We start from the raw sequence: 26,103 nt of genomic DNA on the forward strand, positions 1-26,103 counted from the left end.
ATGAGATTAAAGTTGTAATATTTGGAGAACAAAGCCGTAGTATTCTGAGAATACAAACAGGTGGGACAAAGGTGTGAAGTGGTTCCCACTGCTCCTATTATGGAGAACTGTCAACAGTGTGGGAGCTTCTACTTTCATCTGGGGTTCGTTCGCTCCAACAGACGTGAAAGTCGCTGCTTATAACCGGAAACGGTCGAATTTATTTTCAAAATATTACGACATCAACCTCATAAAAGTATAACATTATTTTTGTTAAATAATGAGTGTTTTTAAAACTATGACTTTATTATTTGTATATGTAAGTGTATGTGCGTGGGTGTGTATGTGTGTATATGCATGTATGTGTATGTATGTATATGTATGTGTATGTATGTATATGTAAGTGTATGTATGTATATATGTATATGATGGTATATATGTGTATATGTATGCATGTGGATAGATAGATAGATAGATAGATAGATAGATAGATAGATAGATAGATAGATAGATAGATAGATAGATAGATAGATAGATAGATAGATAGATAGATAGATGTGTGTATGTGTGTGTATGTATATATGTACTTATTGTTGGTTTAGATGAAGGGCTTAGAGTTAATAAACTGCTTCTTCTCACTCCTTTTTGAATGACTTTTTTCTTTTTCTTTGTGTGTATCATTATTTTATGCTTCCTTGAATTTTCATTTCTATATTATGTTGTGCAAAGAAGTCAAATAGTAGCATTCAGGAAGCTTGTATCATTTCCATATTTGAAATAAATCATTAATAATAAAACAATTCTGATAATATTATGGCTTTATTCTTCAAATATTAAAACTTTATTCTTGTAGTGACAGTGTTTTTATTTTTTTCTGTGGCCCTAATACACCCTCATAAAAAGCTGCTGTTGTTTTTTTTCTGCTGTCAGGTTTTCTGCGAGGCCAGGCGAACATTTCCCAGCATCCTCTACCTGCCCAACATCCACCAGTGGTGGGAGGCGGCGGGGGCGGCCCTGCGCTCCTCCTTCCTCCACCTCCTGGAGGGACTGCCCTCCTTCAGCCCCGTCCTCCTCCTGTCCACCTGCAGCGTCCACGTCCAACAGCTGGACCCAGAGGTGAAAGGTCACCACACACACCTGCTCATATACAGGCTTCAACCACCGGCCCATGTGTCCGATTAGAGGAACAATTAACTGAGCAACCAACTCTGTGGACGTTCACACAAACAAAAGACAGTGGACTTATGAAAACCAAGAAAATAAGAAAAATACAGTAAATCTGAACTATAAGATTATAGACATAAGCAAAGCACATTCATCATAACACAATCCAACACATTAGCTATTAGTATAATTATTATTATTATTATTATTATTATTATTATTATTATTATTATTATCATTACTATTATTATTATTATTATTATTATTATTATTATTATTATTATTATTATCATTACTATTATTATTATTATTATTATTATTATTATTATCATTACTATTATTATTATTATTATTATTATTATTATTATTATCATTACTATTATTATTATTATTATTATTATTACTACTACTACTATTGTTGCTTACTCATATGTACAAATTATATATATATATATATATATATATATATATATATAGAGAGAGAGAGAGAGAGAGAGAGATAGAAAGAGAGAGAGAGATCGATATAGATATATATTTCTGTTATTATGATTTATTAGTATTATCATGTATTGATTTTTATTTCTAGTAGTATTACTAAAGTGCAGTTGCTTGTTTTTACTACAGTTTTTTATACTTATTATCTTTTTTCCTTTTTTCTTCTAATTTCTCTTATATTTGAACATACGATGTTTTGCTGCTAGAACCTTAATTTCCTGGAGGGATCAATAAAGTTCAATCTAATGTAATGTAATCCAATCTAATCTAGTGTAATCTAATGTAATGTAATCTGTTAATCTTGGTTATGTATCAGTACCTGTACATGTTACTTCATCACATGGTTTATTCTGTCATTTCACCAAAACCTGGGCCCAACCCCAGGTCTCATTTTCACCCCTCCCCCTTGGCCCTCCTCCTTATCTGTCCCCCTTACCCCTCCCCCTTACCCCTCCCCCTCGGCCCCCCCATGGCAGATTTCTCCTACCCCTCCATAGTGTGGTCCTGAAATATCTCAGTTTCAAGGGTCCAACAGCCCTTCCCCCTTAGCCCCTCCCCCTTAGCCCCTCCCCTCCCACTCATTGAAAATCAGGACGCCCCTACCTCTTCACGTGAATGCGCAAAATGGAGGGGTGGGGCTAAGGGGGAGGGGCCAGTGGGTGACCTGGGCTTGGTCCTAAACCCTGTGTTGTTGCTGTGATCCTGTTCAGGTCCAGTCTTTGTTCCGGGTCCAGTACGGGGAGGTCTACACCGTCGGAGTTCCCACCAAACAGGAGAGGACCGACTTCTTCAAGGACCTGATTCTGAACCAGGCGGCCGAGGCTCCGCCCACCAACCACAAAACCTGTAAAACCTCATCTTCATCCTCACCTTCATCCTCACCCTCATCTTCATCCTCACCCTCATCCTCACCCTCATCTTCATCCTCATCTTCATCCTCATCTTCATCTTCATCCTCAGTGGCTCAGGATCTGGAGGTCCTCCCCCTGGCCCCGCCCCCTCCGCCTCGTCAGCTGTCAGAGCAGGAGCGCCTCCGTCTGGAGGAGCAGGAGGAGGACATACTGCGGGAGCTCCGCCTCTTCCTGCGAAACGTCACCGAGCGTCTGTTTCTGGACCCACGCTTCAAGGCTTTCACTGAACCTGTGGACGAAGACGAGGTGAGGAGTGGGAGGAGTGGGAGGAGTGGGAGGAGTGGGAGGACGCCGTCCCACAGTCACGTTTATCCACAAACACATCAGATCATTTTTTATTCAGTCTGTTTCAGTTTGTTTAGTTTCACTTTGGTTTCAGCTCCACAAATAAAGGCTAATAGTAAAAACCATGTTAGACTACAGCTCCCAGAATGCATTTCAGCAACAAACACTGAACTGCAGACGTTCTCCTGTTTGTATAAAGTGTATTCTGGACCTTCAGCTGATTCTTTACAGATTCACTAAACAGTAGATTTAATGTCAGTGTTTCTTCATCCAAACTGTTTCAGCTTCTGAAAATTAAGGCAAAAGGAAAAAAACACTCAAAGAGAAAAAAAAAAAAAAAAAAAACTAGAGAGAAAAGTCCACGAAAACCAGACGTGGCACCAGCGAAGTTACCATATTTGGTTCCTTACCTGTACGTGACAAAAAAACAAAAAAAACAAAACAAGAAGTAAATATAAAAAATACAACAAAAACACATGTAATATGAAAGGAATGTGTATGTGGTCCCATTAGAACCTTCCTTTGGTCCCATTAGACCCCCATGCGTGCTGGTCCAGACCCCTGTCCACATCCACATGACCCCTTTGAACATCATTCCTTACATTAGTACTTTACGGACCCTGTTGTGGTCTACAGACCTTACAGACCCTGTAGACCACATTGGACCTGACGGACCCTGGACACCACATTGGACCTGACAGACCCTGTAGACCACATTGGATCTTACAGACCCTGTAGACCACATTGGACCTTACAGACCCTGTAGACCACATTGGACCTGACGGACCCTGGACACCACATTGGACCTGACAGACCCAGTAGACCACATTGGACCTGACAGACCCTGGACACCACATTGGACCTTACAGACCCTGTAGACCACATTGGACCTGACGGACCCTGGACACCACATTGGACCTGACAGACCCAGTAGACCACATTGGACCTGACAGACCCTGGACACCACATTGGACCTGACAGACCCTGTAGACCACATTGGACCTGACAGACCCTGGAGACCACATTGGACCTTACAGACCCTTGTAGACCACATTGGACCTTACAGACCCTGTAGACCACATTGGACCTTACAGACCCTTGTAGACCACATTGGACCTTACAGACCCTGTAGACCACATTGGACCTTACAGACCCTTGTAGACCACATTGGACCTTACAGACCCTGTAGACCACATTGGACCTTACAGACACTGTAGACCACATTGGACCTCAGACTGGGGACTCACTCTCCTCACTGGGACTGTCTTGTAATGTATGTGGAAATGATCAAAAATAGTCACTTGCCCATGTAGTTTTTCCACCTCAAATGTTCCTCCCGTGGGCCGGAACGGACTCTTCTGCGGTCCCCTTTTGGTTCACAGGCCTCATGTTTCACACCCGTGCGTTAGTCTGGTAAACAGTGTCCCAGTTTCAGGTCCGTCAGGTCATGGGGATGTTTATTTTTATTCCATGGTGTGGGCGTGGTCTCCTTCAGGTGCCGGCCTACTCGGCGGTCATCAAGAGGCCCATGGACCTGTCCACGCTGCTCACCAACATCGACGAGCACCGCTACGGCACCGTGGGTGACTTCATGGCCGATGCTGACCTCATCTGGCAGAACGCCCTGGAGTACAGCCCCGACGGCGACGCCACGGGTGAGGAACCGCTCAACGGTCGCCATGGATACGACCGACACGCCCATGGGTTCACTAGTGGCTTTTCCATCGGACATCTGCGCAAAACTTTACCGATATTTACTAAATGTTGAAAAAACAGAAGTGCATAATGTGGGTTTTTCCATTAAATCACAAACGCGATGATTTGTTTAATTATTATCGCGAGATGAAACTATATGTCATTCCATAAACATCGTGACAAACATAAATATGGCGTTTATTTCCAGATATATTCATTATTCTTCTTTATTCCTCCTCTATCTCCTCCTAAATTCTAAACTGATGTGGTTTCCTGCTGTGTCCACACATACACACACGTTTGGGAAAAACTCTTCTACTTTTCTTGTTGTAACGTTCATCAACATCCGTTTTTTCTTTTTTTTGTTCATGTGACTCTAGTTGCGAATAAAGGTCTTTCCATTACAGTTTTGTGTGATACGCCAATTTCAACACGCCCAAAAAACCATCTCTTGCAAGTGCAACAACTTTTCTTCAAAAAACGAGTTTTGGTGAAATTGTCGTTTTTCCATTATGCAAATTTTTATGCTCAAGTTATTTTTGCGTAATTTGAGGTAACATAACGTAACACAACATAACAATCATTTTAATTTAATCCAATCTAATCTAATTGAATCTAATCCAATCTAATTTTATTATTCTACACTAGTTTAATGTAATTATTGTAATCTAATCTAATTTAATCCAGTCTATTCTAACCTAATTTAATTTAATCTAACATTTGTCTTTACTTTTCTGAAATAAAACACTTCAGTCAAATAATTGTACTTCAGACCAGGTGTCACATGACCATTACAGCCCCGCCCCTAAACGTCAGTTACACTTTCACACCTCTGCATAAACACCTGATGTGTTGACTGTTGGATCTGAAGGCGTGTCCTGTTGGATCTGAAGGCGTGTCCTGTTGGATCTGAAGGCGTGTCCTGTTGGATCTGAAGGCGTGTCCTGTTGTATCTGAAGGCGTGTCCTGTGTGTTTGCGTCAGATCGGAACATCCGCCACCGGGCATGTGCACTGAAGGACACGGTCCGCGCCATCATCCGAGACGAGCTGGACGAGGACTTCGAGAGGATCTGCGAGGAGGTCAAAGAGTCGCGGATGAAGAGAGGTGAATGTGTCCAGGGGGTGGAGCCCAGGCAAAGGGGCGGGGTTAGTACAGCACCTTTCACTGTGTTGACAGCTTCTTCCTGGGGAGGTGGTCCTCGTTCAGAGGAAGCCGGCGGCGTCTGTAAGGACACACCCCCATCTGACAGTAAGTCCACCAGGAAGGACATGGAGAAGGAGGGGGAGGTGAAGGAGGAGATAAAGGAGGAGGTAGAGGAGGTGGAGAAGGAGGTGGAGGAGTGTGAGATGAATGAAAAAAAGAACAGAACACATGTCTGAAATGGAAAACACTGAGGACATGGAGAAGGGGGTGGAGGAGGAGGTGGAGGAGATGAGGGAGGAGGTGGAGGGGGTGAAGGTGAAAATGAAAAGGGAGGTGAAGGGGATGAAGGAGGAGGTGAAGGGGGAGGTGAAGGAGTCCCTGTTGTCTCCTGTTTCACCTCCTCCTTGTTTCTTTTTCAGCCTTTAAGAAGAAACGCTCCAGACCTCCTCGGAAGTCCAAGTGGAGCACCGGCGTCATCCCCAAACCCAAGAAGAAGAAGCCCGTGACCCCGCCCCCCTCCTCTTCATCTTCCTCTGACTCGGGCGTTGCCATTGGCTCGTCGAAGGCCGTCCTCCTGAACGGGTTCCACCTCCACCTGAACGGCCTCCGCAACGGCGTCCTCGTCAACGGCTTCCACCGTCCGCCGCCGTTAGGCCGCCACGCCGGGACTCGAACCGGCACCTCCAAGACTCCGCCCCCCCGGATGAGGATCCTCGACGGGGTTTGTCTGACCCGCATAGGTCTGTATGTCCGACAGGAAGCTCCGCCTCCGCCGCCATCAGCTCCGCTTCACTAACACCGCTGGCTGGAGTGGGCGGGGCTAAAGGACGCTGTGGACACTAACGCTGCAGCTGCTGTTTAACATCTTCAACTGGACCGAGACCAGAACCTGATCTGAGACCAGAACCAGAACGGACCAGAAACTGATCCCAGGACTGGTACTGATCCCAGGACTGGTACTGAACCCAGATCTGGTGCTGATCCCAGGTCTGAGCTGGGATCTGGTTCTTTTGGATCAGGTCGGTTTTATTGACGTTATCGTGAATATGATCGTAAACCCAGAGCCTCGTCACAGTCACAGAACCTTCCACAGCTGTGGTCTTCAGCGTCCTCCCCCTCTTCCTCCTCTTCCTCCTCTTCCTCTGTCATCTTCATCATCTTCCTCTTCCTCCTCAGATCAGAACGGCAGATTTGAGACGACATCCAACCGGCTTCCTCCCATCAACGGAGTTCGAAAGGCGGAGCCTTTGAAGCCGGACAAAACCCCGGTGACGGTCGACGGCAACAAACTAAAGGTGAGTTGGCGTGTCCACGTGTGTCCGGGACCGTTAATGGCGTTGGGTTGATTGACACGAGGTGTTTGGTTCAGGAGCTCCTCAACAGGGCGGTGGCTCAGACGGACGGCGCGGAGGTGGAGCCTCTGGAGAAGCTCTACGCCCTGTTGGCCCAGTGCATCTACAGACACCGAGCAGACTACAACAAGAATGACCTCATCAAGGTGAGACCACGCAAAGCCCCGCCCACAGAACCAAATTATCAACAAAAGGGACAAAATAATCAAACAAGAAATCAACAAAATGAGCAAAGTAACAAACAAAATGAGCAATATATTTAACAAAAAATGAACAAAACATTCAACATATTGAACAAAATATTCAACAAATTCAACAAAAAACGAACAAAATATTCAACAAATTCAACACAAATTAACAAAATGAGCAAAGTAACACACAAACTCAGCAAAATAATTAAATTCAACAAAAATCAACAAAATATTCAACAAATTCAACAAAAATCAACAAAATATTGAACAAATTCAACTAAAATGAATAAAATATTCAACAAATTCAACAAACATCAACAAAATGAGCAAAGTAACAAACAAACTCGGCAAAATAATTAAATTCAACAAAAATCAACAAAATATTCAACAAATTCAACAAAAATCAACAAAATATTGAACAAATTCAACTAAAATGAATAAAATATTCAACAAATTCAACAAAAATCAACAAAATGAGCAAAGTAACAAACAAACTCGGCAAAATAAGTAACAAATTCAACAAAAATCAACAAAATATTCAACAAATTCAACAAAAATCAACAAAATATTCAACAAATTCAACTAAAGTGAATAAAATATTCAACAAATTCAACAAAAAATGAACAAAATATTTTAAAAATTCAACTAAAATTACTAAAATAGCCAACAAAATGAGCAAAGTAACAAACAAAATCAGCAAAATAAACAACAAAATAAACAAAAAATGAACAAAATATTCAACAAATTCAACAAAAATTAACAAAATGAGCAAAGTAACAAAATGAGCAATATATTTAACAAAAAATGAACAAAATATTCAACAAAATCAACAAAATATTCAACAAATTCAACAAAAAAATGAAGAAAATATTCAACAAATTCAACTAAAATGAATAAAATAGCCAACAAAATGAGCAAAGTAACAAACAAGATGAACAAAATATTCAACAAAATAAACAAAATCACAAACAAACTGAACTAAATCTTTAACAAATTCAACAAAAATTAGTAAAATAGTCAACAAAATGAGCAAATTAATCATCAAAATAAACAAAATGAACAACAAAATGATTAAAATAATCAACAATTTCAAAGAAATGACTAAAATAATCAACAAAAGTTTCAAGGAAAAACCAGAGTGGTCGTATTTACTGTTAACATGTCTTTAATTCTTTTCTTCAGATAATATGAGATTTACGGCATTAATTTACTGATGTTTTTTTTTTTTTTTTATCAGTAACCAACAGTTAAAAAAAAAAGAACATAAAATAAACTAGAAGCACTCGGAGAGCGCAGACCTCCGCCAAGGCTGATCATTGGCCCCCCCTGTGGGCCCCCCCATGCCAAGGAGGTTATGTTTTTGCCACGGTTTGTTTGTTTGTCTGTTTGTCTGTCCGTTAGTGTGCAACATAACTCAAAAAGTTATGGACAGATTTTGATGAAATTTTCTGGTCTGCGCCCCCCCCGTGGGCCCCCCCACCCCCGATCACCACCAAAATTTAATCATTTCTTCCTTATCCCATTTCCAACAAACCCTGAAAATTCATCAAAATCTGTCCATAACTTTTTCAGTTATGTTGCACACTAACGGACAGACAAACAGACAGACAGACAAACAAACAAACAAACAAACAAACAAACAGACAGACAGACAAACAAACAAACAAACAAACAAACCCTGGCAAAAACATAACCTCCTTGGCGGAGGTAATCAACAAAATGAACAAAAACAAATAAAATTAACAAATTAATCATAAAATTAATAAAATAATCAACAAATTAACCAAATATTCAAATGAAAAGAACAAAATAATGAACAAATTGAATAAACAATGAATAAGAAAACAAAGGGACCTTCAGGTTTTGATTGACAGGTGTGATTGACAGCTCTCTCACTTGAACAGTTCTGACCAAAAGTTCCACGTTTGATAAAATCCACAAACAAAACATAAAATGAGTTCGATGGGGTTAATATTTAGTGAAACATCAGGTCAAACATCATCTGAATCCTGCAGATTTCTGTTCTGTTTTCAGTTTTTTTAGATTATTTTCTTTCTTTTTCCAGGAAATGAAGAAGGAAATCGACGGCTTCTCCTGATCTCAAAGTGTTGAATCATGTTTACTCTGAACTTTTATGGAAACTTATCAAATACCTCAGCTTTCAGTCTTTGTATTATTTACTATTTATTAGTTTTACCGACAGACGAGCAACGAATTACCGTTAAAAACCACCAGTCGTACACTGACGTTCATCTCTGTGACGATGGAGAAAGAACACCATTTCCCATAATGCATCATCCGTTCATATGAAACACCAGGGTTTTGCTTTAGTTTATGTTGATCTGAATATATTCATGTTTGTCTCATATTTATTTCATGTAATTTGCTTGTGTCGTAAATATTTAAATAAAGCTTTGTCTGTTTTCTGTTCATTATCTGACTCTATTTTTCATCAATTGATTCATATGTTCATGAAGAAAATTAATGAATTCCAGCAGTAAATTGAATCAAAATCTGCTCAAAACCTTGATTTACTGATAAATATAAATGTATTAAAGTATTAGGAATGAGAAAGCAGGTTATAATTTGACCAAAAAATGTTACTTTATTGATTTAAAAGTGATTTTAATGTGTTTGATTCTTTGGTTGGAACTAGTTTTATACAAACATAAACTAGAATAATTTATATTAAACAGGATGTCAGTGTGGGAATGTGGACCGTCATGTTTATTCTTCATACTTAAACATTTTTACACAATCAAAATGTACGACATATATGGAAAAAAATGATATGAATAATAAAAAGATCCTTGAAAAACTTAAAACATCAGAAATATGTGATGTAAAATAAATGAAATAACTTAAGAATTTAATATTCATATGTAATTAATATACCAGATACAATATTTTTGTGTGTTTATGAAGTAATAAAACTCCAGGATTTCAAGGATTCAGTGAAAGGCCTGTGCTGACCTTTGACCTTTGACCTCACACTGGATTGTAAATAAAAACCCTGAGGATTTGGGATGAAAACTACATCGAATAAATCCTGTGAAATGTCTTTTGGAAAAGATTCAACCTCAGTATCAGTTATTCTTTCAATAAAAAAAAAGATTTTTCATGTTTTGTAAAAATTGTATCAAATTTTTTTTTTGTATTTACTCTGAAATGTTCTGGATCAATGTTTAAAATTATCTAAGAAATAGTTTATTTTTCCTTTAGTGCATTTTCATTGGGATTAGGTGTTCATCCTAATGATCATTGTTTTATTTTAATTATTCAAAGTAAGTTTTCCATATATATATAATGATGATGATAATAATAATAATTATTATTATTTTTATTATTATTATTATTATGATTATTATTATTTATATGTCTGTTTATTAATTCTGTTCTTCACTGGTTTCCATGAGCTTTGACTCAAAAGGAAATGTTTAAATAGAAAAAATAACTATAGTTTTTCTCAGTTAAATCTGTACATACTCATTTTCTTTAAAAAATAAAATAAAGTAGCAAAGATTCATGAACGTTAACAACTTTCATTTTTATCTCCTCATTATTTTAATTATTTCTGAGGACTGTAACCTCTGTTCATCCTCACTTACTTTGTTTTATTAGCCTTTAAATATATGCATTATTTATATTAATTAATTAATTAATGTCATAAATTTAAAAAAAAATCACAATAATTAGTACATTTAGAACTTTCTAAAAAAAAGAATATATTTTTTTCTCCCAGTTTTACTAAATCTTCTGATTAATTTACTATTATCTAATTAACCTAAATTACTCCGGTTCATCTTCCTTCCTTCATTAATTAATTAATTAATTAATTAATTAATTAATTAATGTTTCTCTTGTCTGATCCTCTGTTGTTTTATTTCTTTATTTTTCTAGATTTTAATATATCATATCATATATCATATCATATTTAATATATCAATCATATTTAGTTTTTTAATTAAAAATCCACGCCCACATTACAGATAAATATACCGTGTTTTCACGCGCTCCAGACGACTGGCGTCTGACGCAACGACGTCACGAACTCAATGCCCTGACGTTAAAAAAAAAAGGAAAAAAATTAAATTAAGATTCGTCAAGCGGACCGTAGTGAGCAAAAACCGTTTCCGGTCCAAAGAACAGCCTTAAAAATAAAAGTCTCTGAATCGAATAATAATTTTCCCCGAGACCAAATGAATCTCTCCCTCAGCTCAACATATGAAATGATAACTAATGCACCTAATTAATTCCATATCTGACATATTTTCTTGTTGTTAAACACCTGACTGTTACTTTCTTCTTTGTATAAATATGCTGAGACTCAGTTTTTTTTTAACCCGGGCTTTTATTTTGATACGCCCCGTCAACCGGATGTGTCCTCGGCCGTCGCTCGCGTTCAGCGGCGGAATAAAAATGTCCACCGTCGGATCCGTTCAACTATCGGTTCCTTTTTCATCAAACTCTCCGTTTTTCTAACAAAGCAGCGGCGCGGACAATGCGCGCCTCGGCGGACAGCAGCTAACGGCCGCTAGTCGTCGTGTGGCGGGCGGGGAGGGGGCTGTGTTCCGGCCCAAGCCGATGGGAGCCGCGGTTCTCCGGGGCAGAAGGCGGAAGACCCGACCGGAGATGCACCGCGGCCACAGCGGCCGCCCCGCGCGCACACTGGCCGCCTGAGGATGCGCCTGGACGGCTCATAACCCACCAGGTAGGGACGCACACGGACCGGCCGCCCCCCCTCCACCGGGACCGGGACCGGCTGCCACCGGCGGGGGTCGAGCCGTTAGACGTCGCTCGGCTCGGCTCGGCTCCGCTAGCTAACGTTAGCCTGGATGTGGACTGGTGTTGTTTATCCCAGACTGACCCGGGTTTACCCGAGCGGGACAGGACTGGAAGCGTTACTGAAGTAATCAGAGTAAAAATACTGCAGTATGACGAGTACAAGTCATGAAGTACAAGTACTACAGAGTTAGCATCAAAAATCACTGAAAGTACTGTGAGTAAAAGTACTGAGAGTAAAAGTACCGAATGATCCTTTTCAGCCACCATACTGCAGTAATACTACAGTACTATATAAACAAGTACATGTACTGCAGTACTGTAGGTGGAAGTATTTGAACTTTTGCCTCATCATATGTCAGAGACAAGTGTACTTCTACTCCTTTGACATTAGTATTGGACATAGTATTAGTATTTGACATATGAGTATTAGTATTTGACATTAAAGTATTAGTATTTGGCATAATGTTGGAGGACTTTTACTCTAGTAAAAGTAGTACTACATTAGTTTATCATAATCTGCTGTCAAAACCTTTAATACAACTACTATTACTACTTAAATACTGCTACTACTGGTAGTAACAGTAGTGCAAATTATTAACATAAAAAAATCATTCAAAGTACTGAGAGTAAAAGTACAGAACCATCCTTTTCAACTTAAATACTTAGAACCAGCAGTACAATGAAACAAGTACATGTACTGCAGTACTATAGTTATCACAGCTCAGAGACAGATGTTGTACCTTTACTCCATTTGACGTTAGTATTTGACATTACAGTATTAGTATTTGACAATAGAGTATTAGTATTTGACAATAAAGTATTAGTATTTGATATGATAGTATTAGTATTTAATATAATAGTATTAGTATTTGACGGCTGTAATTTCCAGCAGTGTTAGAGGAATTGTACTATGGTAAAAGTAGTAATAATACAGTGTGTAAATACTCTCAGAAGTAAAAGTCCTCCATTCAAACCTGTAAATACAAGTACAAAAGTATTCACATAAAACACACTTGAAGCACTAAGAGTAAAAGTACAGAGTACTCCATAACCAGCAATAGAATATAACTAAGTACATATACTGTAGTACTATGGTTTAAAGTATTTTACAACATTCTTGTCCTTACTGCACCTACTACATCTGTAGTACTTTTTACTCTATTACATTTACTCAACAGCTTTACTTTTCATCAGTGTTTAGAGGAATTGTACTTGAGTAGAAGTACTAATACTACAGTGAAGAAATACTCTCAGAAGTATATATCTTTCTGTCAAAACTTTACATGCAAGTACAAAAGTATTTCTAGTAAATAGTGATGGGTAGATGAGGTGCCTTTCCACACTGTGCCAGACTGGACTGGTCCTGTCACTGAATACTGACCCCTGCTGGACCTTCAAAACCCCTACAGGCAACCGAGCTGAGACTCAACTGACACTGATTTGATGACCTAGTATATACAGTAATATAATTTAAGTCACTGTATTTTATATTGTATTATTTCATATCTTCATTTAAATTTAAAATATGTTTGATATTTTTAGATACAGTCAATAAATAATGTGAACATGGATCATAACGTGAAAATCTAAGTGAAGGTGTTGTGAATGAGGAGGCTTGTGGACTGGGATTTTTTTTTTTTTTTTTCACAAATTTTTGTGAAAAAAAAAAAAGTTTTTCCAACGTTTTGAGCTTGATGGTTAAAAATGAAGTAAAGAATAAATTAATAGGAATTAATTATCAATAAAGCAGGTGTGAGTCAGTAGTATAATGTCTGTCTATCTGAGTTGGTCCTGGTGGATCTGGACTTCATTCTCAGGCCCGGCCCTAGAATGCCTCGGCACTGAGGAGGTGCTTTTGTTTAAATGTCAAAGTTCTGTCCAAAAAATGCCACATTTAACCTGCAGAAAAGAATATGAAGAGTAAACTAAGAGTCACTTTAAAATGAATTTGAATTCAGACAGATCCAGTGGAAACTCTGAGAGGAACAGGATGAAACAAGGACGTTCAAACAAACCCCTTCTTTTCTGATATCAGATCCAAATGCTTCCACACGGCTCAAACCTTTCTTTTGGTTTGAGGCTGCTCCATAATTCTTGATGAATTTGACGATGAACCACAAAGCTCAGAGGTTCTTTTGGCAGATGCAGCCCGTTGACAGATGTGCTTCCTTATGAACACGGTTTGGCGCCTCAGTGTCAGTTCCAAACACTTCCTGTATCGGTCATGTGACTTTCTTGAAGCGATAGCCGCACAGACACGGGGTTTTGCTCTATGAGCTCGACGCATGCGCCGACGCATCGGTGTTGCCGGACCCATCACTAGTAAATATACTTAGAGTATCAAAAGTAAAAGAGTGTCAGATTATTACTGGTGGTGGAATACAACAGTACAGTTACTGCAGTACTGTGTGTACTTGAGGTTTTTTTTTTGTACTTTCTGCTCCATATCAGGGCTCAGTTTTATCATTCTAGTACATATTCTATTATTGTTTTTATTCTGATGGATTTAACTTTAGATACTTTGAAGATGTTTGTTTGCAGTAGAACCTCGGTGTAAAAATCCTACATTTATACTTTAATGTACTGAAGGATTAAGAAAAGTACTGCGACTTATCGAGGGATTCATCAACTATGAAAGGAGTCAAGTATTTTAATATTTGATTAATTAGTTTTCAGTATTTTTTAAGACAGAGTCCACATTTCTAAATCTGAATATTCAAGTATTTTCAGCAGTTTCACTTTTTAACCAGATTAATTGATAAAATAATAGATTCATCAATAGTAAAATAATAAAAATAATAACACACTAGTATGATGTGTGTTAGAGCCACATAAGAAAATAAAAACACTTGTCACTACGAGAATAAAGTCGTAAAACTTTGAGAAAAAAACCCGTCATTTTGTAAGAATAAAGTCATAGTTAAAAAAAAGCCCCTCATAATTAAGCAAAAATAATGTTGTAGTTGTGTTTATTTAATTCATTTGTGTTAATTTTATTAATTTTATTAATTATTTTGATTATTTCATTAATTTTTTGATTATTTTGTTTATTTTTTTAATTTTGTTGATTATTTTATTCATTTTTGATGATTTTGTTAATTATTTGATTAATTTTGTTGATTGTGTTGATTATTTTATTCATTTTTGATGGTTTTGTTAATTATTTTATACATTTTGTTGATTATTTTATTCATTTTTAATGATTTTGTTAATTATTTTATTAATTTTGTTGTTAGTGTTGATTCTTTTATTCATTCTTGATGATTATTTTAGTTATTTTATTAATTTTGTTGATTATTTCATTCATTTTTGTTGATTTTGTTAATTTTATTAATTTTGTCGACTGTTAATTCTTTCTGTCATTTATTTTTGATGATTTTGTAAATTATATTATCAATTTTGTTGACAGTGTTGATTATTTCATTCATTTTTGATGATTTTGATAATTATCTTATTACTTTTGTCGACAGTGTTGATTTTTTTTTTTTTTTTTTTTTTGTTCTTTTCCACAGGACTGTGTGTGTTTTTGTGTTGGACTGAGTTGTGTTTACGAGTTTTTATGTTTAATGTGTAATTTTTTTTTTTCGTATATTTTTATCATATATTTTCCTCTGATGTTTTGTTTCCGTCTTTAAAGGAACCAAGGATCGCAGAGGAAACCTTTTCACTCATGACTTCCTGTTTTACGGCGCCGCAGCAGGACTGTTTGAACTGAGACCGCTTCGATTCGTAGACGCCGCGCTCACTGACGCTCAGGATGGCGAGCAGGAGGAAGTCGACCACGCCCTGCATGGTCCCGCCGCGGGACGCCGCCGACTCGGACCAGGACATGGACGACGCGGCCGAGGCGGCGGCCGAGGCGGAGCCCAGTAACGGCGTGGCCTCGGCCTCATCGGAGGTCCGCTGTCCGCCGGAGGACTGGGGCGAGGACGCCGACGGCAAAGCGGCGCCCGACCACTACCTGGACTTAAACACGGCGGAGGGAGGATACGAGTGCAAATACTGCAGCTTCCAGACGACGGAGCTCAACCTGTTCACCATGCACGTGGATACGGAGCATCCCGACGTCGTCCTCAACACGTCCTACGTCTGCATGGAGTGTGACTACCACACCAAGAGGTAACCGCCCATCAACCCAGCAGCCAATCAGAGCCAGGGCTCATCAGTCACATGACACACACACAGTTATGCAAGAAATAAATACCAAAGAAGGACTGTTTATACATAAAGTACTGCATATACTTTTATCAGGGATGCACCAATACCACTTTTTTCCAGACTGAGTACAAGTACTTACATTTGAGTACTTGCCGATACTGAGTACCGATATGAGTCCTTAGTAATCCCATTCCAGTTGTTCGTTCCTTTTGTAAATGTGCTTTATTGTCGTTGTCATTAGTCTGACTGGAACAAAGTGCTGCTACTGACATTTAATGTGTTGGAATGAGCGTTTGTCAGTTAATCCACCAGGGGGCGCCGCTCTGAATTAACCATACTGGACAAATACCACGAAGAAGAGGAAAGCTTAATGAGAAGAAGAAAGTCAGTAATAACAAACATGGAGACGACTGGGGCTGGGTAAAAAAATCGATTTGATTGATTTTGGATCGGTTTTCTTATTAATTTTGCGTTATCGATTAATGGTGGATGAGATCGATTTTTCAGAGCAGGACAGTGAGTAAATGACCTGGAAACCGCCGACACGGAAGCGCAGCTGGCGTGGGAGGAACACAGAGGAAGGGTGGGGAAAACCCCTCAGTGGGAGGAAGGGTGGGGAAAGCCCCTCAGTGGGAGGAAGGGTGGGGAAAGCCCCTCAGTGGGAGGTCCTCCAGGCCTCAAACTGGAACCTGCAGTGTGGAAGAAGTGGCCGGTGGAGGCGGGTCGCAGAAGCCAGTTGTTCTAGAACTATTAACTTGGATCACCTGTGGCTGAGGGCGGAGTTAGAGGAATAGTAAAGCGGAACTCACGAAGCTCCGCCCACCCTCCCCCTCCAGTGAGTTTCTTGTACCAAGGGCCCAACATGAGTCTGTTTCAGGGGGGCCAAACTGGTGTCAGTGCCCCAGGGTGACAGTAATGAGCCTTAAGACTGGAAGCAGCAGGAATAAAACAGAATAAAGATGAAGAAGAAGAAGAAGTCTGATGTGATCCACTGGAGAAACATGGACATGTTTGTGTCTGTTCATTATTTCAGAGCAGATTCATCTGTTTACTGATGAAATGTCAGATTGATTTCCTTTCTAATATCAGTATTGATTCTGTGTTGCATGGCTGCAGTAGTCAAATAATGAAGTTACAACTCAGAATTGTACTTTGGTATCACTAAATGAATCTGAATCGATCAATTAATACTGAATCAAATCAAATCGCAATTAATCGATTCAGAACCTTATGAATCAAATCGAATCGATTAAGGAAATTGGCCATGATACCCAGGCCTACAGACGACAGAGGTAACACTACTGTGATACTAGTGTTGATACTGATGAGGGGAGTTGTCCTAAATCTGTCTTGGTGGAGGTCTGCGCTCTCCGAGTGCTTTTCTTGTCTTCTATTTGGTTTTTATGGCGGTTGCCAAGGCAACAACATGCACTGTGTACTGGTGAAATGCGCCAAATCTAAGCAATTTAGATTTCTTATTATGGGCTGTATTTATCTGTGAAAACTTTAATTATCAGAATTATCTGAATGACATCATTGTTTTGAATATCGATAATAATGATACTTTTCAGTGCTGATAGTTATGGTGCATCCTGAGCCCAAAGCTGTCAAACTTCAGTTCCTCTTTGTCTTTTTTTGTTCTTCCACCTGTTTTGACCCAAAAAAAACACAGAGTAAAACAAAGCCACTGAAGAAAAGACAAACATACTCACAGCAGCTTTAATGAACCTGAAACAGACGACGATTCACAGCAGAACCTTCACCTGCAGTCAGGACTCGGGTTAAAGGGTTCAAACTAGGGATGCTCCGATACGATACGAGTATCAGCATCGGCTCCGATACTCAGTGTGTGTACTCATACTCGTACTCATAAAAGATATCCGATACAAATGCACTGATACCACTTACAGCCGTGTGACATTCCCAGTTCAGTGCAGCAGGTACGAGGAGGAGGAATAAATGATGGTGATAAAAGTAAGGCTGACTGACAGTAATGTTAAAGACAGATACAGACGCAGCCTTCTGTCCGTCCTCTGCGTACATTCCATCTGTTTTCCAGCTGATGGAGGATGAGTACCCAGACAGAGAATACCAGTGGGAGTACGGAGCGGTGCGGACCACCATCACTGGAAGTGAAAACCAAACTTGTGTGTCATTTGTCTTTTCTCTTCCTGCTGAAGCTAAACTTTTAAACCTTACAGAGAAAACACTAACATTAGTATCACAGTAGTGTTCCTCTGTCGTCTCCATGTTTGTTATTACTGACTTTCTTCTTCTTCTTCTCATTAAACTTTCCTCTTCTTCGTGGTATTTGTCCAGTATGGTTAATTCAGAGCGGCGCCCCCTGGTGGATTAATTGCCAAACGCTCATTCCAACACATTAAATGTCAGTAGCAGCACTTTGTTCCAGTCAGACTAATGACAACGACAGTAAAGCACATTTACAAAAGGAACGAACAACTGGAATGGGATTATTAAGGACTAGGATCAGTACTCGGTATCTGCAAGTACTCAGATGTAAGTACTCATACTCAGTCTGGAAAAAAGTGGTATCGGTGCGTCCCTAGTTCAAACCAGTGCATCAGAAAAGCGACAGTTGTTGGTTCAGGTCTTTCTGGTCGAGCCTGTATTTACCCATGGTCCTCTGCTTCCAGTTACGACACGCTGCTGGCGCACAACGCTCGCCTCCATCCGGGCGAAGACAACTTCACACGGACGATGGTGAAGCGGAACAACGAGACCATCTTCCAGCAGACGGTCAACGACCTGACCTTCGACGGCAGCTTCGTCAAAATGGAGGACGAGGAGGCGGAGGACGTGACGCGCAAAGGCATCGCCCTCAGCAAGACGCCCATCATGAAGATCAAGAGCCGCCATGAGCCCAAGAAGTTTGCCACCGCCCACAGGATGCTGGTCGACGACGTCATCAAAGTGGAGAGCGATGACGATGAAGATAACGACGAAGACGACGACGACGACGCGGAACCGCCCACGCTGTCGCCCGCCCCCATGATGCCCGCCACCGCCGTCACACCCCGCCTCATCCCTGTGTCGGCGCCGCTGCACGTGCAGGCCGTCCCACAGAGCATTGTGGTCAACAGCCCCAACGTGCTGCAGATTAAAGGCGGCTCGGGCGGTGGCGGCGGCGTGCTGCCTCCTGGGACGCTGGCCCAGGTTCTGTCGGCGCTGCAGAACCAGAACAGCGGGCAGAGCCAGACCCAGCTGCTCATCCCCATCAGCAGCATCCCCACCTACAACAGCGCCATGGACAACAACGTCCTGCTGGTCAGCGCCTACAACAGGTAACACACGCCAGGGTCACATGATGCATAGATGCCAGGGTCACATGACGCACGGACACCAGGGTCACATGACACATGGACGCCATGGTAACGGCGAGGGTCAGACTTAAGATGGAGGAGAAAGACTGAAGTCAGACAGAGCAATGACAGAATCAACAATAAACGGTTTCATGAGCATCAGTCTGACATGAACTCAAACTACAGATTTATTTATTTATTATTAAAAAAAATTATCATGATCATCAGCAGCAAACTCCTCCCTTCCCCTTCCTCTTCCTCCTCCATCTCCTCCTCCACCCTGCTCCTCCTCTTTTTTCTCCCCCCCTCATCTTTCCCCCTCCCCCCGCTCCTTCTATTCTTCTTCCTTCATCTCCTCCTCCCCCTGCTCCTCCTCTCTCTCTCCCCCGCTCCTTCTCCTCCCTGCTCCTCCTCTTTTTCCTCCTCTTCCTCCTTCTCCTCCTCCCTCCTCCCCCCTTCCTTTTCCTCCTCCCTCCTCCTTTTCCTCCTTCTTATCCTCCTCGTCTTCCTCCTCCTACTTTCTCCTCCTTCCTCTCCTCGTGCTCCTTCTCCTCCTCCTCCTGCTCCTCCTCTTTTTCCTCCTTCTCTTCCTCCTCCTTATCCTCCTTCCTCCTCCTCCCTCTTCTTTTCCTCCTCCTCTTCCTCCTCCTCCTCCTCTTCCTTCTCCTCCTCCTCCTCTTCCTAACAGTTCTGTTGGTTTTTCCTAGGTTTCCGTACCCGTCGGTGTCAGAGATCATGGGTTTGTCGTCACAGACAAAGTTCAGTGAGGAACAGATCAAGGTCTGGTTTTCAGCTCAGAGACTCAAACATGGAGTGAGCTGGACGCCAGAGGAGGTCAGCGCCACGCCACGTCAACACCAACACACTGACCAACACTCTGATCACCACACTGACTAACACACTGACCAACACCAACACTCTGACCAACACACTGACCAACACTGACCAACTTCATGGATGGGGGTCAGCCAAGTACTAGGTGGTCCTACTGATTTGATCCTTCACTGCCATTAACTTCCTCAAAACAAAACCAGTAAAACTAAAATGAAACTCAAATAACATCCATTCAGAAAGAAACAAAGTAAAACTATTGGGTCCGTTTGACAGCTGGTTCATTCTTTCCTCTTCGTGGTTTTCGTGCAGGTGGAGGAGGCGAGGAGGAAGAAGTTTAATGGCACGGTGCAGACCGTCCCTCAGACCATCACCGTCATCCCCGCCAACATCGCCGCCGCCACCAACGGCCTCCAGTCCATCTTCCAGACGTGTCAGATCGTGGGCCAGCCCGGCCTCGTCCTCACTCAGGTGGCCGGTAACGGCGGCACCGTGCCCGTCGCCTCCCCCATCACCCTGACGGTCGCAGGCGTCCCCGGTAACCAGCCTAAAGCCGCCGAGCCGTCGGCGTCAGAATCAAAGACTGAGATGTCGTCGTCATCGAGCGGCACGACGCTCACTCTGGACGCATCATCTGCCAAACCGAAGAAGTCCAAGGAGCAGCTGGCGGAGCTGAAGGCGAGCTACAGCCGGCGCCAGTTCGCCACCGAGGCCGAGATCTCACGCCTCATGCAGGTCACCAAACTGTCCAAACGAGCAATAAAGAAGTGGTTCAGCGACACACGTTACAACCAGCGAAACTCCAAGGACCATCACAGCCTCCCGCTGGGTGACGGCTCGTCTGGCCGGGCGCCGGCTCCGCCGGCAAGCGGCCGAGGGGGACGCCACAGCAGCGGCAACCTCAACGACAGCAACAACAACAACGACAACAACCCAACAATCGTCATTGACTCGAGCGACGACGCCAGCGACTCCTCTCCGACATCCGCCAACGCCCCGGGGTCGTCAGTTTCCTCTGACCTGCGAGTCAAATTCCGCCACGCCTTCCCCGACTTCACGCTTCAGAAATTCAAAGAGAAAACGCCGGAGCAGCTGCTGGTCTTGGAGGCCAGTTTCCAGAAGTCGGACACGCCATCCGACGAGGAGCTGAGCCGCCTCCGAACTGAGACCAAACTGACACGACGTGAAGTGGACGCCTGGTTCACGGAGCGGCGGAAAATGCCTTGTTCTTCTTCACAGGCAAAAGAAAGCGATGTGAAGGTGAAAACAGACGGCATGAAAGCGAAGGCGGCGGTCACGCCTTCGTCCTCATCTCAGGAGAGACAGAGCACTCCGCCCGCCGCCAGGAAGATCCTGAAGAAAACACCGGAGCAGCTCCACTTCCTGAAGAAGGCGTTTGTCCGGTCGCAGTGGCCGACATCTGAGGAGTACGACCAGATGGCGGACGAGACCGGCCTGCCACGCCCGTACATCGTCAACTGGTTCGGAGACACACGCTACGCCTGCAAGAACAGTAACCTGAAGTGGTACTACCTGTACCAGAGTGGGAAGGTACCGTCCAACGATCGAACTCCAAGAGGCGACACCGAGTCGAACCTCATCTAATCTACTCATATTCTGTGGTTTTCAGGTGGACGAGGCGCTGAACGGTGGAGCCAAGGTCCAGAAGAAACCCAGGAAACGGTTCCGAGGCTGGTCCAAGAGGTCACGGCGGCCGTGTCCCTCCAAACGGTCACCACAGGAGGGCGCCACCGCCATCAAGGTCTGTCTGTTCAGAAACCTGAAGGGTTATGTCACTGATGTCATGTAACAGAGGGAGGGGATTCGAAGAAAATATAGAATATTAATAGATAAGAAAATGTAAAAACAAACAGAAACCATCCCTGATTTCCTCTTTTTCAATAATTAAAATGAACAGTTGAGTGTTGACAATAACAAACGATGGACTCTGTTCATTGATCTGATTCATTCTCTGAATAAATGAACCCTGATAAATCCAGTAATTGTCCAAGGACAGAAAACAGGACAAATATTCAAAGAAATATGTTTTTAACAGTCACAAACATGAACCAGTTTTTAAAATCCCAGGTAAAGTTAAAGTTCCTGTGGTGGAAAAGGGGCTAAGGCCTCCTTCCACGTCTTTTACTCTTAACATGAATCTAACATGCGGTCGGATTCTGGTCAGTTCTCTGACGGTTTTTGTCTCCTCGCCGTCGCAGGTGAAATCCGGGAAGTCGTTTCTGAAGGAGTACTACCTCAGACACCGAGCGCTGAGCGAGAAGGACCTGGACGAACTGGTCACCAAGTCCAACATGAGCTACGAGCAGGTCCGGGACTGGTTCTCCGAGGTCGGCAGGAAGACGGAGGAGGGCCGCGAGCCATTCAGCGACGAAGAGGAGGAGGAGGAGGCCGAGGAGGACGACGAGGATGAAGAGGCGGAGGTGGCGGGGGCGGAGGTGGCAGCAGCGGTGGAGGAAGAGGAGGAGGAGGCAGAGCTGGCGGACAGCGACACAGAGATGGAGGTGAAGGAGCAGGGAGAGGAGGGAACAGATGAAGACTGCAATGAAGAGGAGGAGGAGGAGGAGGAGACGATCAGCCAATCACAGCCTCAGGCCGAGGAGCAGACCTGAGCAGACGGGTACGTTCCACCGACCGACGTCACATCGACAAACGGTCCTCGACTCAGACGTTAGTGTCGGAAATAAAAGTTACTGGAGGTACTGGTGGAAAAGGGTCTGAGGAGGAGGGTCCCTTTAGGTCCCACTAGTCCTGAGTGAAGAGGGTTTCATGGTGCATTCAGGTGCTGTCGGGAAGATCATCCCAATCTCTACAAAGTTCACAGTTTTTGGAAATTTAGAGTTTTGCAATTTTTGACGAAATTTTGAAATATTAAAAATGTTCCTTTCCTTCTAATGGTCCATATTTTGATGATTTATTACATAAATGGTTCCAGATATCAGTCTAGTTCCGATTGAGCACTGATAGAAGTCAGATATGGACTTTCATTTAGGTCCATGACCTTTGACCTTGAGTGACCTTGAAGGGTCAAACTGTAGGTCACCAATATCTAGATTTCAGCAATCATTTTGTTGATTATTTTGTTCATTTTGTTGTTTAAGTCTTCTGCCTGTTTCTTTCCTTCTCCTGGTCCATCTGTGGATGCTTTAGAACATGTAAATGGTTCCAGATATCAGTCTAGTTCCTATTGGTCACTGATAGAAGTCAGATCTGGACTGTGATTGGATGAGTTCAGTTCTCCTCCAGTGAAAGTCCCGCCCACTTCTGTAGTTAGATTGATCTGCATCCAGACCACAGGACTGGAACACAGAACAGAACCAGGACTGGAACACAGACCAGAACCAGGACTGGAACATAGACCAGAACCAGGACTGGAACATGGAACAGAACCAGGACTGGAACATGGAACAGAACCAGGACTGGAACACAGAACAGAACCAGGACTGGAACATAGACCAGAACCAGGACTGGAACATGGAACAGAACCAGGACTGGAACACAGAACAGAACCAGGACTGGAACATGGAACAGAACCAGGACTGGAACGCAGACCAGAACCACATATACAGAGACACTGGTTCTGTTTTCCTTCATGTGATCAGTCGTTTAAATGTGTTTAGAACGTACAGATCTGTTCTTTTTTTTTCTCAGTATCATCGTCTCTGGTTTCTTTGATGTAAAACTCGGCCGGTTCCTCCGGTAATCGTCCGTCTCATCGGTTCTGCTTCTGATTTGACGGTGTTTTCTTTGCAGACGTTCTCCGAGGGCGTGGAGGAGGGTTCCGTTCAGCGTTCCTCAGCCGACGACGAGTCGACCCGACAGGACGACGATGACGACGCTGAGGAACTCTGAAACTGAGTGTGGACGGAGGCAGTTTCAGCCGAACCGTGGGGACCAACTGCACCCGAGGACGCTGCCGCCGCCGCCTCCTCGCTGCTCGCCTCTGACCGCGGCGACCGGGACTTCAGCCTTTTTTCAGTCGTTTTTTCTTACATAGATCGATGTTTTATGGTAAACTTTGTATAACGAAGAAAACAATCCAAAACATTTCTAAGAGCTGAGACCGCTGCAATTTTTTCAAGAGGAATCGTGTAACGTTTTTTTTTTCTCTCAAGGGAACGCCCCTCCCCTTGCTCCACCCTCCTGCCCCGCCCCCCTTCAGAACCCCTTGGTGGTTCTTTGTGAATAGACCGGTTCATTAGTGCCATTCTGTTTCTACGACAGATTCTGTTTTCATATCATGATGAAACCAGTGCTGGATTTAACTCCACCTCTTTTTGTTTTTTCTTCTGTCCTGATGTGACGTCGTTCGACCGTCGTTCTCATACGACTCTGGGTTGGTTTTTTTCTTTTTTTTTTTTTTTAAATGATGCTGGTGATTATTTCCACGTTTGCAGGTATTTGGGTCCATTCGGTTTCAATCGGTTCATTTTACCTCGAAAACCGCTGAAGGAATCCACAAAGTCCACCTTAAATCCAAACCCTCATACCCCTTTAAATGAGGTGGGGCTCCGCAGGCGTCACCCAAGAGCATGATGGGAAACGAGCAGGACAATCCGCAACACCGACCTCGGCACCATTTATCGGTTTATTAATATCGTTTTTTTTTCTTCTATTTCAGTGCGATTCACGCTGAAAATGCGATTTATGCGACAGACGCATATTCGACTGTTTGTTTAAGGTGGATTTTTCATTTAACTTCTCTTCTGTTTTAAAGTGTTGGTTCAGAGTGAGGTTGACGGAGGTAATTCTACATAATCTGAGGTTTTACTACAATATAAATAACATTTACAGTGAAATGATACTGGTTATACTGATAGAATTCAACGTAAGAGACGATATTGTTTAAAATAACAATTTGGCGAATAACAAACTTTTTTTAAATGTATTTTTTCCCTAATTTTACGTCAGGGAAACTAAAATGTTTTAATTAAAACCAACCTCTAGCCCTTATTTTCACTATTTTCCTCCAGTTTATGAAACAATCTTTAATGTAAGTATTTAAGATTCTATTTACACGCCTCATAATGAGATAAACGACCTCTAATGTGGTTTTTTTTTCCTACAAATTATGATTAAAAACCAGGATTAATGCTCATATTGATGCAGCCTGAACTCATTTACCGTATGATTCCATCGTTCTGTCAGAAAAGTAGAAAATCTGTTTAAAAAAAAAACTAAACATAAAAAAACAATTGTTCATAAACTCCTGATCTTTAGGGATGTTTTTTCTTCATTTTATATTGAAAATCTGGTCAAAACAGCACTTAGTTATGTCCATTTTTTTGTTGACGATTCACAATTTTAATTATTCTTTATTAAATCCACTTTATGTGTGCAATATGGGCAAACGGTTGAACAACAGTAGGATTTGTATTAAATAAATAAAACACCACAGGTAGAAAATAACTTTGTCTGAAACTTTGAAGTAAAAAAGAAAAAAACAACTAAAAAAAACAATACAATCAAGAAGTCAATTCCATATGCACCCATCCATGGTCATTAATCACAGAAAAGTAACGAAATACAATAAATTTAACATAAATGAACATATGATTGAACTCGTAAACGCAGTTTGAGAAGGAACAGAAAGGAGCACAGGTTTATCTAGTCCTGCCACTTCTGTATTTTCAGTGTCAGATTCATAACTAAATATATTTCCTTCATCGTCTGTTTATCACATTAAATTAGAGAATAATGGATCACTGTTGCACAACCGTTCTACCAGAAATAAACAAACAAGTTTAGATTAAACTGGACAAGTTTAGAATACG

The 26,103-nt window shown here is 41.9% G+C and overlaps 2 protein-coding genes across 4 annotated transcripts in view; both read left to right on the plus strand.

Annotated features, from left to right (window-relative positions):
* Nucleotides 1–9,650, plus strand: part of LOC115428875 (ATPase family AAA domain-containing protein 2-like) — a 28,380-nt gene extending 18,730 nt beyond the window's left edge. For all 3 annotated transcript variants that reach the window (XM_030148103.1, XM_030148104.1, XM_030148102.1), the window contains 9 exons: nucleotides 910–1,095; nucleotides 2,349–2,484; nucleotides 2,599–2,795; nucleotides 4,330–4,489; nucleotides 5,513–5,635; nucleotides 6,094–6,414; nucleotides 6,851–6,969; nucleotides 7,044–7,172; nucleotides 9,283–9,650. In XM_030148103.1, the coding sequence (XP_030003963.1) occupies nucleotides 910–1,095; nucleotides 2,349–2,484; nucleotides 2,599–2,795; nucleotides 4,330–4,489; nucleotides 5,513–5,635; nucleotides 6,094–6,414; nucleotides 6,851–6,969; nucleotides 7,044–7,172; nucleotides 9,283–9,315 (1,404 nt within the window). In that variant the 3' untranslated portion in view covers nucleotides 9,316–9,650. The remainder of the gene's footprint in view (nucleotides 1–909; nucleotides 1,096–2,348; nucleotides 2,485–2,598; nucleotides 2,796–4,329; nucleotides 4,490–5,512; nucleotides 5,636–6,093; nucleotides 6,415–6,850; nucleotides 6,970–7,043; nucleotides 7,173–9,282) is intronic.
* Nucleotides 9,651–11,602: 1,952 nt separating this feature from the next.
* On the plus strand, nucleotides 11,603–25,506 carry LOC115428651 (zinc fingers and homeoboxes protein 1-like). Its single transcript, XM_030147801.1, has 8 exons — nucleotides 11,603–11,928; nucleotides 15,640–16,121; nucleotides 18,815–19,462; nucleotides 20,188–20,314; nucleotides 20,624–21,862; nucleotides 21,942–22,073; nucleotides 22,531–22,949; nucleotides 24,083–25,506. Exons 2-7 carry the CDS (start codon nucleotides 15,760–15,762, stop codon nucleotides 22,939–22,941), a joined length of 2,919 nt encoding a protein of 972 aa, XP_030003661.1. The 5' UTR covers nucleotides 11,603–11,928; nucleotides 15,640–15,759; the 3' UTR covers nucleotides 22,942–22,949; nucleotides 24,083–25,506.
* The last annotated feature ends 597 nt before the right edge of the window (nucleotides 25,507–26,103 follow it).

This window comes from Sphaeramia orbicularis, chromosome 11, assembly GCF_902148855.1.
Source record: "Sphaeramia orbicularis chromosome 11, fSphaOr1.1, whole genome shotgun sequence".
NCBI classification, from domain to species: Eukaryota; Metazoa; Chordata; class Actinopteri; order Kurtiformes; family Apogonidae; genus Sphaeramia; species Sphaeramia orbicularis.